General features: G+C 36.5%; 1 protein-coding gene across 8 annotated transcripts in view; it reads left to right on the top strand.

Moving 5' to 3' along the window:
* The window catches only part of LOC150086883 (uncharacterized), a 791,472-nt gene that overhangs the window by 719,544 nt on the left and 55,943 nt on the right, over positions 1 to 15,985 (top strand). For all 8 annotated transcript variants that reach the window (XM_090371653.1, XM_090371652.1, XM_090371655.1 and 5 more), the window contains one exon: positions 10,163 to 10,333. In XM_090371653.1, coding sequence (XP_090227779.1) covers positions 10,163 to 10,333 — 171 coding nt within the window. The remainder of the gene's footprint in view (positions 1 to 10,162; positions 10,334 to 15,985) is intronic.

Raw genomic sequence — 15,985 nt, 5'->3', positions numbered from 1 at the left:
AAATATTGCCAACTTTGTACTACATCCAGTACAGACTTCTTGAACTTTCGAAGGGAAATGTGATGAAAAATTACTTGAGCCCTGTGAGAACAGAATTGCAAAAAGAATGGTTTTCTAGTTAAATCAGAGAACAAAAAAAAAAAAAAAAAAAAGTGGAGGGGTGTCAAAATCCATTGACAACCATCATGTTAAAGTGGAAGGATTCACAGAATGAGTAATTGGGATAAATGAGGTGAGTGGTAAACAATGAAACTAATAATAGTGCTTTTTAAAATGATATAATTAGGGCTAAGGGGATTATAGATAAAAATGTACATCATTAAGATGAGAATTAAGACCATATATATTTGTGCAAGGAATTAGAATGTTTTTGTAAGTTTCATTCTTTTTGTAGGTAAGTTTGTTCTATCAGTTGTAGATGAGGTAAAGGGGTGTTTTTTTTTTTTTTTTTTTTTGCAGTGGTGGGGGTAGGAGAATGTAGTGAATGACAAAATTTACTGATACATTGTACACCCAGAAAGGTACAGCCAACTCTTTAGCCTCCAGGAAAAACCAGGAGACTAAAAAACCATACACACTGCTTGGACTTCCTCCAGAAAGTAGAGGCAGCAAAGTTATCTACTAGTTGAACTAGATGCTTCCTAGCACATTACCAGTAGATTCACTTAGGTGGAACTATTTAGCCACAGGCATGCAAAAACTATTTTAAATCAATAACCTCCATATGCAAGGATATTGATTTTCACCGTGATGTCTATCATAACCTCAAAAGACATAATTTATACTATATGAATTATACATGTTCGGTGCAAAAATACTGCATTTCTTGTGCTGACATTTATTTTACATAAATGTGTCACTTCCATGTGTCACTCTCAGCAAAGAATTTAAGCAATTTCACTCTGCTTTTTTTCACATCATACAGTTGATGAACCAACATGAAATTTCACAAATTGCATTAGTCTCAATGTTAATTTTTTTTAACATTGTACCTTTTCTACAATTAAATTATCTGCCTTTGTACTTTGAGTGCTGCCATCCTCTGGGTTACTTTTTCTTTTAGGTAGCATATTTAAGAATAAATGAAGGCTAAATATACTGGTAAGATAGATATAAACATGGGGATGCTATTGTAAAACAAATTAAACTTCTACTAATTAACTGGAAGGGAACTCTAATGTAGCACTTGGACTAGTGTCCCGCAAGAATTCAATTTGACAAATCTTCAAGAATGTGATTTGTTCAAGAATTTGCCTACTTTCCTAAAAAATAGCTGGAAACCACATAGTAAAGGCTAATTGATTACCAGATTCAAAGTCAGCTCTATTATCTAAAAAAAATAAACATTCTTTTCATACCTATATATATACAAATTCCAGTGGTTGGCATGTCATAAAATTAGTTTGATTATAGACACTTGCATGATTGAAGTGAATTTGCTTTGTTAACCCTCTAAGAGATACAGAAAAAAAAAGCAGGTGCATGGTGTCATTAGTTCATCAGTCAATTTTTTTGTGATAAAACTGACTGATGAACTGAATTGGGAAACTTTAAAAATGTCTTCTGACATATTGTGTAATAAGAACAAAAAATCATCATTAGAAACAAGTCTTGTTATCCAAAAAATATATATATAGTAAGATCCTGACACAGTATTAGTATTTGAAAATGATGCAGAAGGAAACATATAGCTTATATGTCATTCCCTCTAATTCTGTAATAATTTGTCTTTAATTCTTTCTTAAATTTATTTAAACTACTCACTTCCACAATATAGATGGAAGTTTGGACAATTATACTCTCTGGCTGAGAACCATTGCCTCATACAATAGAGTGATTACCTCTTGTCTCTGCTGTCAAAATTCCTGTGTATCATTAACAGAACTTCATGTCAGACTGTACAATCACCCCTAGTTCTCTATCACCTTGAGGTGCAGTACCTCCCAACTGATATTTTATTCTGGGATTACTGTTGCCCATATGGAATACCTTGCATTTATGAATGTTAAACCTCAATTGCCACTTTTCAGCCCATCTATCCAATTTTTATAAGTCTTATTTCAATAATACACCTTGATTCCAGTCATTACCACCCTGCCAATCTTTGTATCATCTGAAAACGTAGACAATAAAATTGGTATGCCATCATAAATATTGTTAATAAATACTGAAAACTGTAAGGGACCCAGCACTGAGCAGTAAGGAACTCCACTCATAACATTAGTTCAAGAAGAGCAGTGCCCATTAATAATCATTCTCTGTCTCCTGCCACTCAATCATCACTTTATCCATACCAGTAATCTGTCCCCAGTACCAGCTTCAATTTGCAAAGTAGTCTTTCATGTGGAATGATATCAAAAGCTTTACTGAAATCTAAGTTTATGATGTCAAAATTACTTTTGATCCATTGGTCAGACAAGTTCCCCCCCCCTTGACATGATTCTGCCGGGCATCCAGATTAGCATGTTTGCCGTATGCTGTGACCCATGGAAATTCGGAAAAGGGGATCTTGGTGGTTGAGGGGCCCAGCTTCAATACACCACTATGCAGGAGTGGATTAAGGCCGGTTGAGGCCCAGGCACAGAAGAAAATATTGGGCCCCTTAAAAAAAGAGAGAGAGACAGGGAAAATAAAAATACATGTTAACCATTTTTTTAAATAAGTAAAAAATATTATGTACTATTAATGTTTTATTTCCAATAAAATTTGAATATAATATAATTAATAATAGCATAATAATAATCGCAAAGTTTTGAACTAATATGTTCAACTAATTTGTTGAGGTTTTGCATGAGCCCTTCAGAAGTCGGGGCCCAGGGCACGCGCCCGGTGCACCCGCCGTTAAATCCGCCCCTGCCACTATGGTCCCTGCTTCAACAAGATGGATGGTTCTAGATGGCTAGGATTAATTGGCTAGTGCAGTAGTTCCCAAACTACCGAGATCTACAGATCCCTTCAAAAAATCAAAAAAAAAAAAAAAAAAAAAAGATTTGTGGACCCCTATATATAACATATGCATATATTATATATATGTATATTGTAGTCAACCATATATATATATATGTATGTATGTATGGTCAACCACCATTTCATGGATCCCCCTGGAACTGGTACATGGACCCCAGTTTGGGAAAGTGGGTTCGCCTGCAAGGGTCAACCATAGCAATGCCATGCTCCTACCCTTATGGTCCGAGGGACAGGATTCAGGTTGGTGGGTATGATGCCCGAGTAGCCTTGGCATTCCACTCCCGAGTGCATTTATTGCTTGCTGAGTAGTGGGCGTCCCTTTAGGCACCGTGGTGGGTGAGGAGCCCAAGCACTGAACCACAACAAAACTAATATAAATTCTGATAAATATATTCCTTCGGGGAGGGGGGCCACAATGTTCCTATCTGCAAGTAACAATGAAGAAACAGAAAGCACCATGCCGCCTAAGAGACAAGAACTGAAATACAATCAGGACCTATCCCAAGATTCTTAATCGTTCATTCCACCAATGATAAGCCTATTGGAAAAATGTTGCCTAAAAAGGTTTTTTTAGAGGGGTTAGCAGGTTCCCCTAAATCAGTTAAGAGGCTCTGTTCTGGGGACCTCTTAATAGAAACAAAAAATGACGGGCATTCTGAGCAGCTACTGCAAGCGACATCTTTTGGAGGAATACCGATAACTGTGACATACATAGAACACTTGATTCATCGAGAGATATCATTATTTCAGAGTGGGACCTGCTCTAGGTTACCAAGGAGGAAATCTGGTCTGAACTAAAACTACAGGAAGTGATTGAGAAAATTAATGTGCATAGGGATGGGAAACTTGTTCCCACCAGAAACATAATCCTGACTTTCAATTCACCGTTTCCTAATGAGATTAAGCTAACTACTTCATCTGTCCAGTCCATCTATATGTACCAAATCCTTTATGGTGCTTTAGGTGTCAAAAATATTGACATTCCCAAATTGCCTGCCATGGAGTCTTTGCATGTGCTTGATGTGGTGCAAAGGACCATGAAGCAACATCATGTTTAGCTACAAAACCCACCTGTGTTAACTGCCAAGGAGAACACCCAGCCTGGTACCTCCGTAGCCAGGTGGGTAGGAGCAGCAGTGTGTAGCACATGCTTCTTGATTAGACCGGGAGTTCGAGCCCATGACCACCAAATATGAAGGATGCGGAAAGGTCAGGGAATGACCACCGCATATCCTCAGAGCAATATGGCCTTAGTTGCTAATGCTCCTAAAAAAAACAAATAATAATAACAACACCCAGCCTACTCATGAGCATGCCAAAGGTGGAAAGAAGAAAAAGAAAATTCAACGAATTAAGGCAAAGCTGAACATATATATCAGGAGGCAAGAAAATGGTGAAACCTATAAATATCAAAAAACCCACCTACACCCAGAAGGTAGAAGGCAATGTTCCATCGGCACTTAGACACACATGACCACTTCACCAAAAGAGTCATTCACTCCCATCACACACTACCTCTGAAGCTCACAAAAACGAGCACAGAAAGATCAATCTGCTGCCACTCCCATATTGGTACTTCCTAATGCTCCACAAGTAACAAAAGTAATTGCCAAAGAAAAGACCAAGAAAGTTGAGTAACCCCTGTACCCAAGGAAACATGGATGTCGAGGGAAAGGAGGTGGTACAAGATGATTCAGTCTTGGAACTCTTTACAGAGGAAGAAATGGACACAGGAAAGCATCCATACTTCCCCAAAAGAGATAAATCTAAGACTCATAAAAGCAGGACCTTAGCACTTCTGAAGCCGACTGACAGATCCACCAAGACCACATAATGGCTAAATTCCTACAGTGGAATTGTTGTGGATTCTGACAAAATGTAGAAGGCATCAAGGCACTCCTGTAGATGCACAAACCATCTTGCTTTTGCTTACAGGAGACTTACCTAAGGGCAAATTATGACCCCAGGATGTGTAACATTACTATTATTCGCATGAACAGAATTGGGGATGGCCCTGTCATGTGACTCCTCGTGGAGGATGGTTCATGACACGAGTCAAATGACTCAAGGGCAACTATACCCCATTTCAGTCTCTGCCACTTACAACATAGAGGCTGTAGCAATTAGAGTTACAGCATAGAGGCTGTAGCAATTAGAGTTACAGCATAGAGGCTGTAGCAATTAGAGTTACAGTGAGGTTTTTATTAACTGTCTGCTCTATATATTTGCCACCTGGGACTGACACCTCCCAGAAAGACCTTAATGATCTTGTAATGCAGTTGCCTCCCCCTTTCCTAATTCTTGGAGATTTCAATGGCCATACCCTGTTTGTTTGTTTGTTATTTGGTTTTTAGGAGCATTAGCAACTAAGGCCATATTGCTCACGGGCTCGAACCCCGGTCTAAGCAAGAAACATGTGCTATGCACTGCTGCTCCTGCCCACCTGGCTATGGAGGTACCAGACATACCCTAACCCATTATTCTATGCCAGACATAGAATAATGCTAACATCAATGGAAGGAAATGAGTCATTGAGAATATGCTCACAGACAATGACAATGACCTCTCCCTTCCAAATGTGGGAACAAATACCTTTTTACACATGCCTAGCTGTATGTTTTCTGCTATTGACTTCCTGTATGGAAGTGATCACTTCCCCATGATAACCTGCTGACACAATGGGAGACTGTGTCTTTCGTTTAGGTTACCGCGGTGAATGATCAAGCTAACTGGAATGCCTTCCAAGATCTGACAAATTTCAACATCACTACAGTCAGTCAGGAGCCTATCAATGATGCAGTCATATACATCACAGAAATTATGGTCCAAGCAGCTACAATCGCAATTCCAAAAACATCTAGTTCCCACCATTTCCCAAACTGTGGTGGAATCCACAATACACAGCAGCAAAAAAAAGGTGCAAAACAAAGCATAGGGGATATTCCACCATAGCCAATTTAATAGCTTTTAAATATGGACTTGCTAAAGCATGTTTTATCTGACTTCAGAGCAAAAAAAGAATTCTGGATCTTTTACATCATCTATTAACCAGGTGACCTGCTCTAAGGTAGTCTGGGGAAAAGTGTGGAAAATGAAGGGCGAGTACAATGCACCCCTCATCGGTCCTGGAACATAATGGATGTACTATTGTACTCTTGGGGAAACATTTGCTACCATCTCAGTAACCTCATCTTACTCCCCTGAGTTTCTAGTCTTTAAACACAACGCTGAAAAAAGGCCCTTAAATTTACATCAAAGGTCTCCCACCCATATAATGTGCCTTTTACCATCTACAAGATGTTGTTGTTGTTGTTTGGTTTTTAGGAGCATTAGCAACTAAGGCCATATTGCTCCAGGATATGCGGTGGTCATTCCTTAACCTTTCCGCATCCTCCGTATTTGGTGGTGACGGGCTCGAACCCCGGTCTAATCAAGAAGCGTGTGCTACGCACTGCTGCTCCTTCCCACCATCTACAAGATAAAAACAGCACTTGCACTCACAAAAGCTACTGCTGTTGGACCAGATGACATCCATTATGAAATAATTAAATACCTGTCACCAAAATCCATGGATCACTTGCTCTTCCTATACAAAATCTTCCTTGACGAGCAGTTTCCAGAGGCCTAACATAAGGCAATTATTCTTGCTTTTGTTAAGCCAGGCAAGGATCCTAAACTTCCTACAAATTACTGCCCTATCGCTCTGACTAGCTGCTTGTGTAAATTACTAGAGAGAATGGTCAGTGCTTGTCTTTTATGGCATTTACAATCAAATGACCCTCTCTCCAGATATCAATGCAGCTTCCAAAAGAATAGGTCCACTTTGGACCACTTAATTAGAATGCAAACATCTATTTGAGATGCTTTCCTTAAAAAGAGAGCAACTGGTGTCAATGTTCTTTGATATGACGAAAGCGTATGACACAACTTGGAGATTTGGTATTTTAATAGATGTTTACAACCTTGTTCTTAGAGGCCACCTTCCTGTTTTTATTAAAAGCTTTTTATCATCTTGTTTTTTCCAAGTCAAGTAGATCCACTGTCTCTCAACCTTTTTGCCAAGAGGAAGGAGTTCCACTTTTAAAGTTAAGTCTATTAAAAAGTAAAGTGCAGCACAGCCATTATCAACCCACTGCAGGATGGAAGCATCCTCAACAATTCATGCTGAGGGAAATGGACCATAATCTGCCACGCTGGTCCAGTGCAGGTTGGCAGATTGACCGTATTGAGCAGTCGGGCTTGAACCCTGGTCTACTCAAAGATTGTGTGCTACTGCACTCCCGCTCCTGCCCACTCGGCTACGGAGGCCAGTCCTAAGTCTATTACCAAACAACTTCCTCCAACCATAAACAGTGCACTGTATGTTGATTATTTCAGCATTTTTTTCCAGTCATGCAACATGAGAGTTATAGAGAGGCAACTATAACAAGCCATTAATCATCTTAACTCCTGTGCAAAGGCTAATGGTTTCAGGTTCTCATGGGAGAAGGCCGTTTGCATCCATTTTTGCCAAAATCATAATCTTCACCCCAAACCTGAATTAAATCATGGACAAAGCACCATTCCAGTAGTAGCAGAAACTAAATTCTTGGGCCTCATATTTGACAAAAAGCTGACATTTCTCCATCGTATGCATCAGCTACGCACAAAACATGAGAGGGCTGAACCTTCTCCATGCTCTCTTTTCTACCTGTTGGGGTGTAGACCAGTGCACATTACTCCATTTGTATCATGCACTTGTGCGGGCAGAATTAGATTATGGGTGTCAAGTGTATGCATGTGCCAGGAAAGCGTCCTTCAGTGGCTTGATCCCATCCACCACCAGGCTATCTGCATTGCTACTGGTGCATTTAGAACATCTCCTGTCCAAAGTCCTCACATTGAAGCTAATGAACTGTTTTTGTCCCTTCTCCAAAAAACAGTTGTCTTTGTTGTATGCTGTCAAGCTTACAGCAGACCATCCCACATGGACATCTGTTTTTTGGCCATGCTGGGAAAATCAACACTCTTAAGACGGCCAATTTTCCATTTGGTATTCGTATCCAAGGTCTTTTGAGAAATTTGGACATCACGGTAGACAATGTTGCCCCATCACCTAGGCAATCCCTTCCACCCTAGCATGCTTGTGTTCCTGCCTGCAACTTCTCTCATAGCAAAACTGGAGGAAGGATAATATTCCATCTGATGTCTACCTGCAGCTCTTTTCAGCCCACCGATTTGAACATTCTGACTTCTTGCCAGTCTTCACAGATGGTTTGAAGTCAGAGGTGTCTGACTTCAAAGGTGGAAAGAAGCAGCTGTCTGGATCTGCAGCTGTCTTCCCAGATGCTACCATATCTGAGCAGATCCCTGCCAAATGCAGCATATTCACTGCATGTGAATATGCTGCATGCAGTTGAACTAGCTTTGGATCACATACCAATGCACCACCATCAAAAATGCATTATACATACTGATTCTCTTAGGTCATTACAGGCTTGAGGTGCAATCCTCATCCAGTCTTGTCCCGGGTACAGCAGAGGATACACTCTCTTTCTGAAATGGAATTTGATATTCGCTTCTGCTGGATCCCCAGCCGCATTGGAATCCTGGGAAATAATTTGGCAGACTCTGCAGCCAAATCAGTGACCTGTTATAACTGTTAGTCCCCTATACAGACTACAGGCAAGTATTTTGAAAGAAACTGGTTTCCCAATGGCAACACTCTTGGTATGGGCAGGCTAAAAAAATAAGCTATATGAGATTAAGCCTGTAATCGAATATTGGCATTCTAGTCTTCACAGGGACTGTAAGGAGGAAGTTGTTCTAGCTCGGCTCTGCATAGGACACATGCTTTTCTGCTGAGGGCTGATGACTGTCCTATGTGCGTGCATTGTGATATCATTTTAACTGTGAAACATGTCTTTACTGCGTGTGTCATAGATTTTTAAATGAATGGCATTTATGTTTTAGCGCTTTTAATCATCCAACTGAGCTTTATACACTCAGTCAGATTCTAGCTGAAAAAGACGATATGTCCGCAATCTTTAAATTTTTGAAAATTAGAAACATTTATATTTGCATATGAATGTTTTTAGTATGCACCATATACATCTCTTTTTACCTGAATTTATTATCTAAATTTACTTGTCTTTTAATTATTTGTATATACTGATATATCATTTTTAAGTTACTTGTGTCCTATACTTGGTACATCATGGCCTTAGTTGCCCTTGCACCATAAAAACCAAAATCAAATCAAATCAAATTAAAACCCCCTCCCCCACTTTAATATCCATGCAGTGATCTCCATATAATTTCCTTCCTGTTAAGATCCTGCAATACTTTAACTGCTGACTCTGTTATCTTCTCTGGAATAGAAATAATGTTTTTAGTCAGTAGTTATTCACCTTGCCCTTTGATCCTCCTTTGTTATTAGGAGACATGTTTGTACATCTACAAGCTATCTTCCCTGAACCCAAGGATGCTCTCATAATTATGACTAAAGGTTTGCATATCTCTCTCTCTCTCTCTCTCTCTCTCTCTCTCTCTGCTTCTTTTAATATGATTGGATAGATTCTATCAGCCTCAAGTGCCTTATTTTACTTTCAGCTTCAACAATTTCTCTTACACTTTCTTCTCGAGTTTGAGTTACAAGGGTCCACAGATATGTAGCATGCACATATTATAATATTTTATAATATAATTATAATACTATTATAATTATATACTTTTACAAAAGTATTTTGTTTTAATAAGCACTACTTTTTAGTTTTAACTATCTACTGAAATGATTGTGTCAAAAAATATATCATATTTAAGCATTATTGGACTCACATGGTTTTCAATTTATACAGAAACATTTCAAATGAATTAACCTTGAAAGTTGGGGGCTTATTCTAACCACTTGTGCTGCAAGTGAATGAAAGACACATTTAATTTTTATTTATTTTTGGCATATCTGATACACCAGGGTGTCAGCTAGTTAGTTAATACTGCTTAGAAGTAATCATAAAAAAATTTGTTTTTTTTTTTTTTTTTTTTATAATCATAACTGTATTGCATTTCTTTGTATATTTTCCCAAACCATGAACTGTTTAATAAACAAACCATGTATACCGATCAGTGCATCACACATTATATCAAATAAGCAGAATTAAAACTAAATTCTAGTAGTTGCTCCAAGATAACGTGTTTTTTTTTTTTTTTTAACTAGCCCGTCCAAAGTCAGCAGAACCAGTTGTAGATATAGTAAGTCAAAAATCTGAAGGAAAATCTCCTAGGCATCACGTAAGAACACCTACGGCTCCACCCAGAACACAAACTGATGGGCCTCAAAGAGAATCTAGTATCGAAAAGAAAGACGAAATCCGATCAATAAGGCCAGGTAAATTATATTCCTGTGAAAAACATTTCACTCAGAGTACTTAACTGATGGAAATAAAGATTCTTGTTTGTGTTATCTAAAATTCCATTAAGAAAGAAATAGTTAAATTATCTGAACTTTGTTTCAATCAGAAAAATTATATTTTATAGGCAAACTGCTTTTAATTATATCAAAATATTTGAAAAAATAATTTCAATAAATTAAGACAGTTCAATTATTATCACCAAAGCTAACATGTATAAGAAAATGCATTGAAAAAGAAAAAATATGCTATTCATGCTTAATATGATGTTTTGATCAGTACCAGTTTTATAGTCTTCCATAACAGTATAGTGGTTTTGTCACTTGTCACCGATTTGGAAAGGTCTGGGTTTAATTCCAGTCTATGATTAGAGGAATTTTTAAAGTCCTCTTCCAAAGCTGTAGTTAGCTGATCCCAGATGACAGAAGTAGGGGCTCCCTGTGAGTTATTCTGGGTTTTTCATCCCACACATTTGTACAGACATAATACACAATGGAACAATATGGCCTAATAAGTAGCTGATGCTAAAAAAACTGTGACAATCATGAAACCACTTTGTACATGGGTAGAGTAATTAAATAGCAAACAGATTTAGTAGAAATTTTAGTTTCTGCGTTTTGTAGAGTTAACAACAAATAAAATTCACATTTCAATTAAGTGGAATCAGAATCTATATTAAAAACAAATTTTTTTGATGGAGTCTCTTCATTAGCAAAATTTAACAAGATTGTAAGATTTATATGGTTGTAAGAATTTTGAATTTCATGCAGCACATTTTTGGGTTTTGTGTTACATTTAACAACTACACTGCTGAGTGTATTATGTAGCATACTGTGATTTGGATTTGTTCCAAGATTTATAATCATGGAACATGGCATTGTGCATCTGATTTAAAGCCGTACCATGCATTTGGATCTACCCTTTGACAGTGCCAGCGTATTAGTAGCAGGATTCAACTGGGAAAAAAAAAAAGTTTCCCAAGAAAATAGAAGTACAGTAGAGCATCAGTTATCTGGAATAATTAATGTCAAACCTCTTCCAGATAGCAAAATTTTCCGGATAATCGAACAGAAGGTAAAATTAAATAAATTTTGTTATAATGTATTAAGATAAAGGCGCCTCCGTAGCCAGGTGGGAAGGAGCAGCAGTGCGTAGCACATGCTTCTTGATTAGACTGGGGTTCAAGCCTGTCACCACCAAATATGGAGGATGCGGAAAGGTCAGGAAAGGTCCGCATATTCCTGGAGCAGTATGGCCTTAGTTGCTAATGCTCCTAAAAACCAAATAACAACAATTAAGGTAAAAAAAAAAGACTTTAAATAATAGCATGAAAAAAAAAAACAGTTATTTAATTAAAAATAATAATAACTTATACATAAAAATTTGCAAATTTACATATGTATATTCGGATAGGTATTTTATGTGGAAAATTTAAAGTAATTTAAATTTTCCAAATTAATAATATCAATTTGATTATATTGCATTCTTCCTGGTTTTCTTCCCATTTCAGTGCTGTTGCTTTTTGTTGACATTTTACTGTTAAAAAAACAGAAAAATAATAAATAGCACAGTCTCGGGCTGATATTATTCTTACCGAATCTGGAGCTAAACTAAACATAATATGAAATGAAGAGAACAAAATATGTAAGGGAAAATTGGGTTCACAGAAGTGAATGACTAAACTCTATCACTCGTGGTTTCTGAGAAAACCCATCAATCCTAATCCAACATTTCACCAGATATATGACTTAAAAAAACAGACAGAAATACTCTTGTAGCATAATAAACATTTATCTCAAATACTACCATTAATAAAAAAAAAAAGAAGAAGAAAAATCAGTCTTTCAAATTATTCCAGATAACCAATGCTACTGTATTTTTGTTTGGATCTGTGAATAACTATACCATTAACCTTAGTGAGACACCAAAGGTGGTTGAGGCTTTCTGAGATTTTTCTCAGTGTCTTCCTGATCTAATCAACCCTGATTAATGACTTGAGTTACTCTTTAGTAAATTAGCAGCAACAAACTTGAGGCTGCTGGTTGATGGGCTTGGCAGTGAAAGCGTTATGTCTTCTCATGTAAAATCCAAAAGAGTCTACTATTGCTTGCATGTAAATGTCTTCCATTTTAGCATTAGTAAAGGCACATAATGCAAGAAAGAAAGCTTATATAGCATCAGCCAAAAAAAAAAAAAATTAATTTCATCCATCCAATCGCTCCAAATGTTTGTCTAGTTCTGCCTTGAATCTGTTTAAACTATCAACTTCTACGAAAGATGGAAGTTTGTTCCAGCAATCAACCACATGCTGGCTAAAGCTAAGGCAACTTCTGCACATATATCCTACAACTGTCTTTCTTCAATTTGAATTTATGCTCTCTCAGGCGATTATTCTGAACAAGAGGAAGAATCCCATCAGCATTGAGCATGCTGAAACCATTCAAGGCTTTATACACGTCAATCAGATCATTTCGCAGGTGCCTAGTCTCCAGACACTGTAATTTGCAAAACAAGCCTTTCTTTGTAAGAGCAATCCTTTGTTCTATTCACTAATCTTGTTGCCCTTCTCTGCACTCGCTCCAGCAAATCATTACCAAGCTTTGTTTTTCCTACACATCGCTTAGTTTTTGAAGTTGAATGGATTGCAGCATCTTTTTCATTCAAAATACAACAAATTTCAAAAAAACATATTGACTACAAAGGTAACTTATTGTTATGTACCTTTAACGAGTAGCTGAAAAAAATAACCTGCATTTAACCATGGCAGAATTGATATACACTCACATTAAAGAATGGCTACATAGAAAGTAATAGTAATAGCCATACAGTTTAAGGAAGCTACAGGCTTTTGCCAAAATCAACAATTAGGTTTCCAAGACAGGATTAAAGCCGAGGCTGCCACAATGTGTCAATATCACTATTGATGAGGTAAGAGAAATTATAAAATCATCATTGGGCTATCAGTAACAAGCATAAAAATGGAGACATAAAATACAGTATATATAAAGTACTGCATTTTAAACACAATAGGATGAAGGCTGCAATTAGTAGCTTTCATTCTATCACTAAGGGTAAGAAATAAAAGCAGTACAGGACCCAGAAATGCTTATCAGTGGAATAAAATTCAGAAATCAATGCATTATAAAATAAAAAGAATAAAAGAATAAATAAGTTTGGATTGTAAAGATAAAAATATAGATTGGCTGGAATTATATATTGATTCCTTATTATTGATTTGAATGAATACATATGAATTCTGCTTAGATTTTAAATAAGTGGAGATGACAGAGAATGACATCTAGTGATAGGCATATAAAAATAAGGATCTAGTGATAGGTGTATTAAAATATCTTGACTTTGTACCTGAAAATCTATCAGGATTGAAGCTGTTTGATAGTAACAGGGGACTAAAAAGCATACTTTCTCAGCTGCACAAAAATTTCCACATTATTCATTAATATATATTGTTATAGCAACTTTTTTTTATTTCCTTTCAATGAAAGTTGAGGGATAGCCAGTTGATAATCATTCCCATTGCAGCTGGTCATGATTATCAACACTATTTCAGTGGGATAAAGTTAAATATCAATTTTTCACTCAGCTGTAATATATGGAAATGACGAGTAATAACATTGAATTAACATTGAATTAACATTGAATTAAGTAATAACGTTGAATTGAAAAATTAATATAATAACTCTGACCATAGTAACATTTATTATTCTCAAAAATTAATACAGTAAAACCTCTAGTAGTGACTACCTCCTTAAAACTGTCACCTCTGTAGGTGACCAAAATTTGATGGACCAATTTAAAAAGATACCATATTCATGCTAGTTATCCTCTCTAAGCCATCCATCAACTACCTAATATCCTCTCTTTGTGACACTATTCTCACAACTGAGTTGATGAAAAGGTTGGTTTTAGAGGTATAATTTGAGGGATTTTTCTAGGTATAAGGGGTAGGGTAGGGATAGCTGATAACTATTGTTTCTGTTAATACTGATTGTTGTATTGGATGGCCACATTGTTCACTAGGAACACGTGTAAATTGTGCTGTAAGCAATGGGAGGTCTTGTAAATTGCAGCATGAATAGAAATGTCAACAAATAACTGACTATCAACAAGGATTAATAACTAGACTGTACTTCGTGTTATTTGCATCTTATCTTTCAAGTTATTAATTTGAGGAGTCTATTGGGCTGAAGAGAAGGAAATATTTATACTGTAATTTCAGTTACATAAAAAAAAAAAAAGAAGAATGTCATGCCGTGGTTTCCTTTCTCAAGCTCACTTGTGTCAGTTTTGGCTAAGCCACTGATTAACAAATATGTCAGTGAACAAGAAAGTGAACATGTTAGAATTACAAACAAAAATCAAAGTGATAGAAGACACTGTAAGAGAAATGTCTCTGAGAAGACCGGCTAAAAATACCACTGTTGCAAAACTCATATCCAGATCACTTTGAAAAATAAGGAGGAGATAAAGAAGAAATGGATTGAAATTGCCAAATGAAATCTTCAGAGAGACTCTCATCAAACCATCAAGAAGATCAACAATTTGGCTTGTTCATGGTTCTACAGTGCTTATACAATAAATTTGCTGATAAGTGACCAACATTAAAAGAGAAAGCAAAGAGTTTTGTGAAAGTACTTAATGTTGCTAATTTTACAGCTAGTAATGGGTGGCTTGAAAAGTTTTCTAATTGAAATAATATTGTGTTCAAATCTGTTCATGGTGAAAGTGTGTGAAATAATCCAGACACAATTGAGGATTGCATTTCAAGATTAATGGATTTGGCAGAGAGCTATAAACTAGATGACATTTTCAATGTAGATGAAACAGTGCTTTTTTTTTTTTTTATCACACTTTGCCTTACAAAATCATTGGTTTTAAAAGGGTTTAAATGCCATGGTTTTAAAAAAGTAAAACAGAAATGCACAATTTTGCTGTGTACAAACACACTAGGCAAAAGAGAAAGACTGCTAATTATAAACAATGCACTGAGGCTTTGCTGCTTCAAAAAAATAAACATGTCCAAACTTAGGGTTGAATGGCATGCAAATAAAAATTCTTGGATGAGTATTAAAATTTTCACTCAGTGGCTAGAAAACTTTAATGAGATTAAGAAAAGAGAAAATAGGAAAGTGTTACTTTTCTTAGATAATGCCATCCAAATAATGTTTATTGTCAAATGTTCAATTGACATTTATACTGCTTGATACTTAAAAGTGCCCTACAACCTTTGGACCAAGGTGTCATTCAAACATTTAAGCTACGTTATAGGAAACAGATTTTTGACATTAATGGTGAAAATGGACTCTGTGGAAAATTTAGAACAACTGATAAAGCAGATTAATCTTTGATGTTGTTGAATATATCAAAGAGGCATGGCAAGCAGTTTTGAAATATATCATCAAAACAAAAAATGTTTTGAAAATGTGGATTATCATGGGAAATATGGAAAATGGCATACAAGTGATACCATCCCTTGAAAAGGAATTAATGCAGCTAGGAGAAGTGGCAAATTTTCAAGTAAATTTTAACTTTTGAGAACAATATAGACATGCAATGGTGACCTTGAAAATTGGGAAGAAAAACTTTTTGACCACCAAGATATGGAACCAGAT

This window comes from Mastigoproctus giganteus, chromosome 4 (genome assembly GCF_048544385.1).
Source record: "Mastigoproctus giganteus isolate SK-2022 chromosome 4, ASM4854438v1, whole genome shotgun sequence".
In the NCBI taxonomy this organism is placed as follows: Eukaryota; Metazoa; Arthropoda; class Arachnida; order Uropygi; family Thelyphonidae; genus Mastigoproctus; species Mastigoproctus giganteus.
Note: the sequence above shows the minus strand (reverse complement) of the source record. Positions and strands in the feature narration are given on the sequence as shown.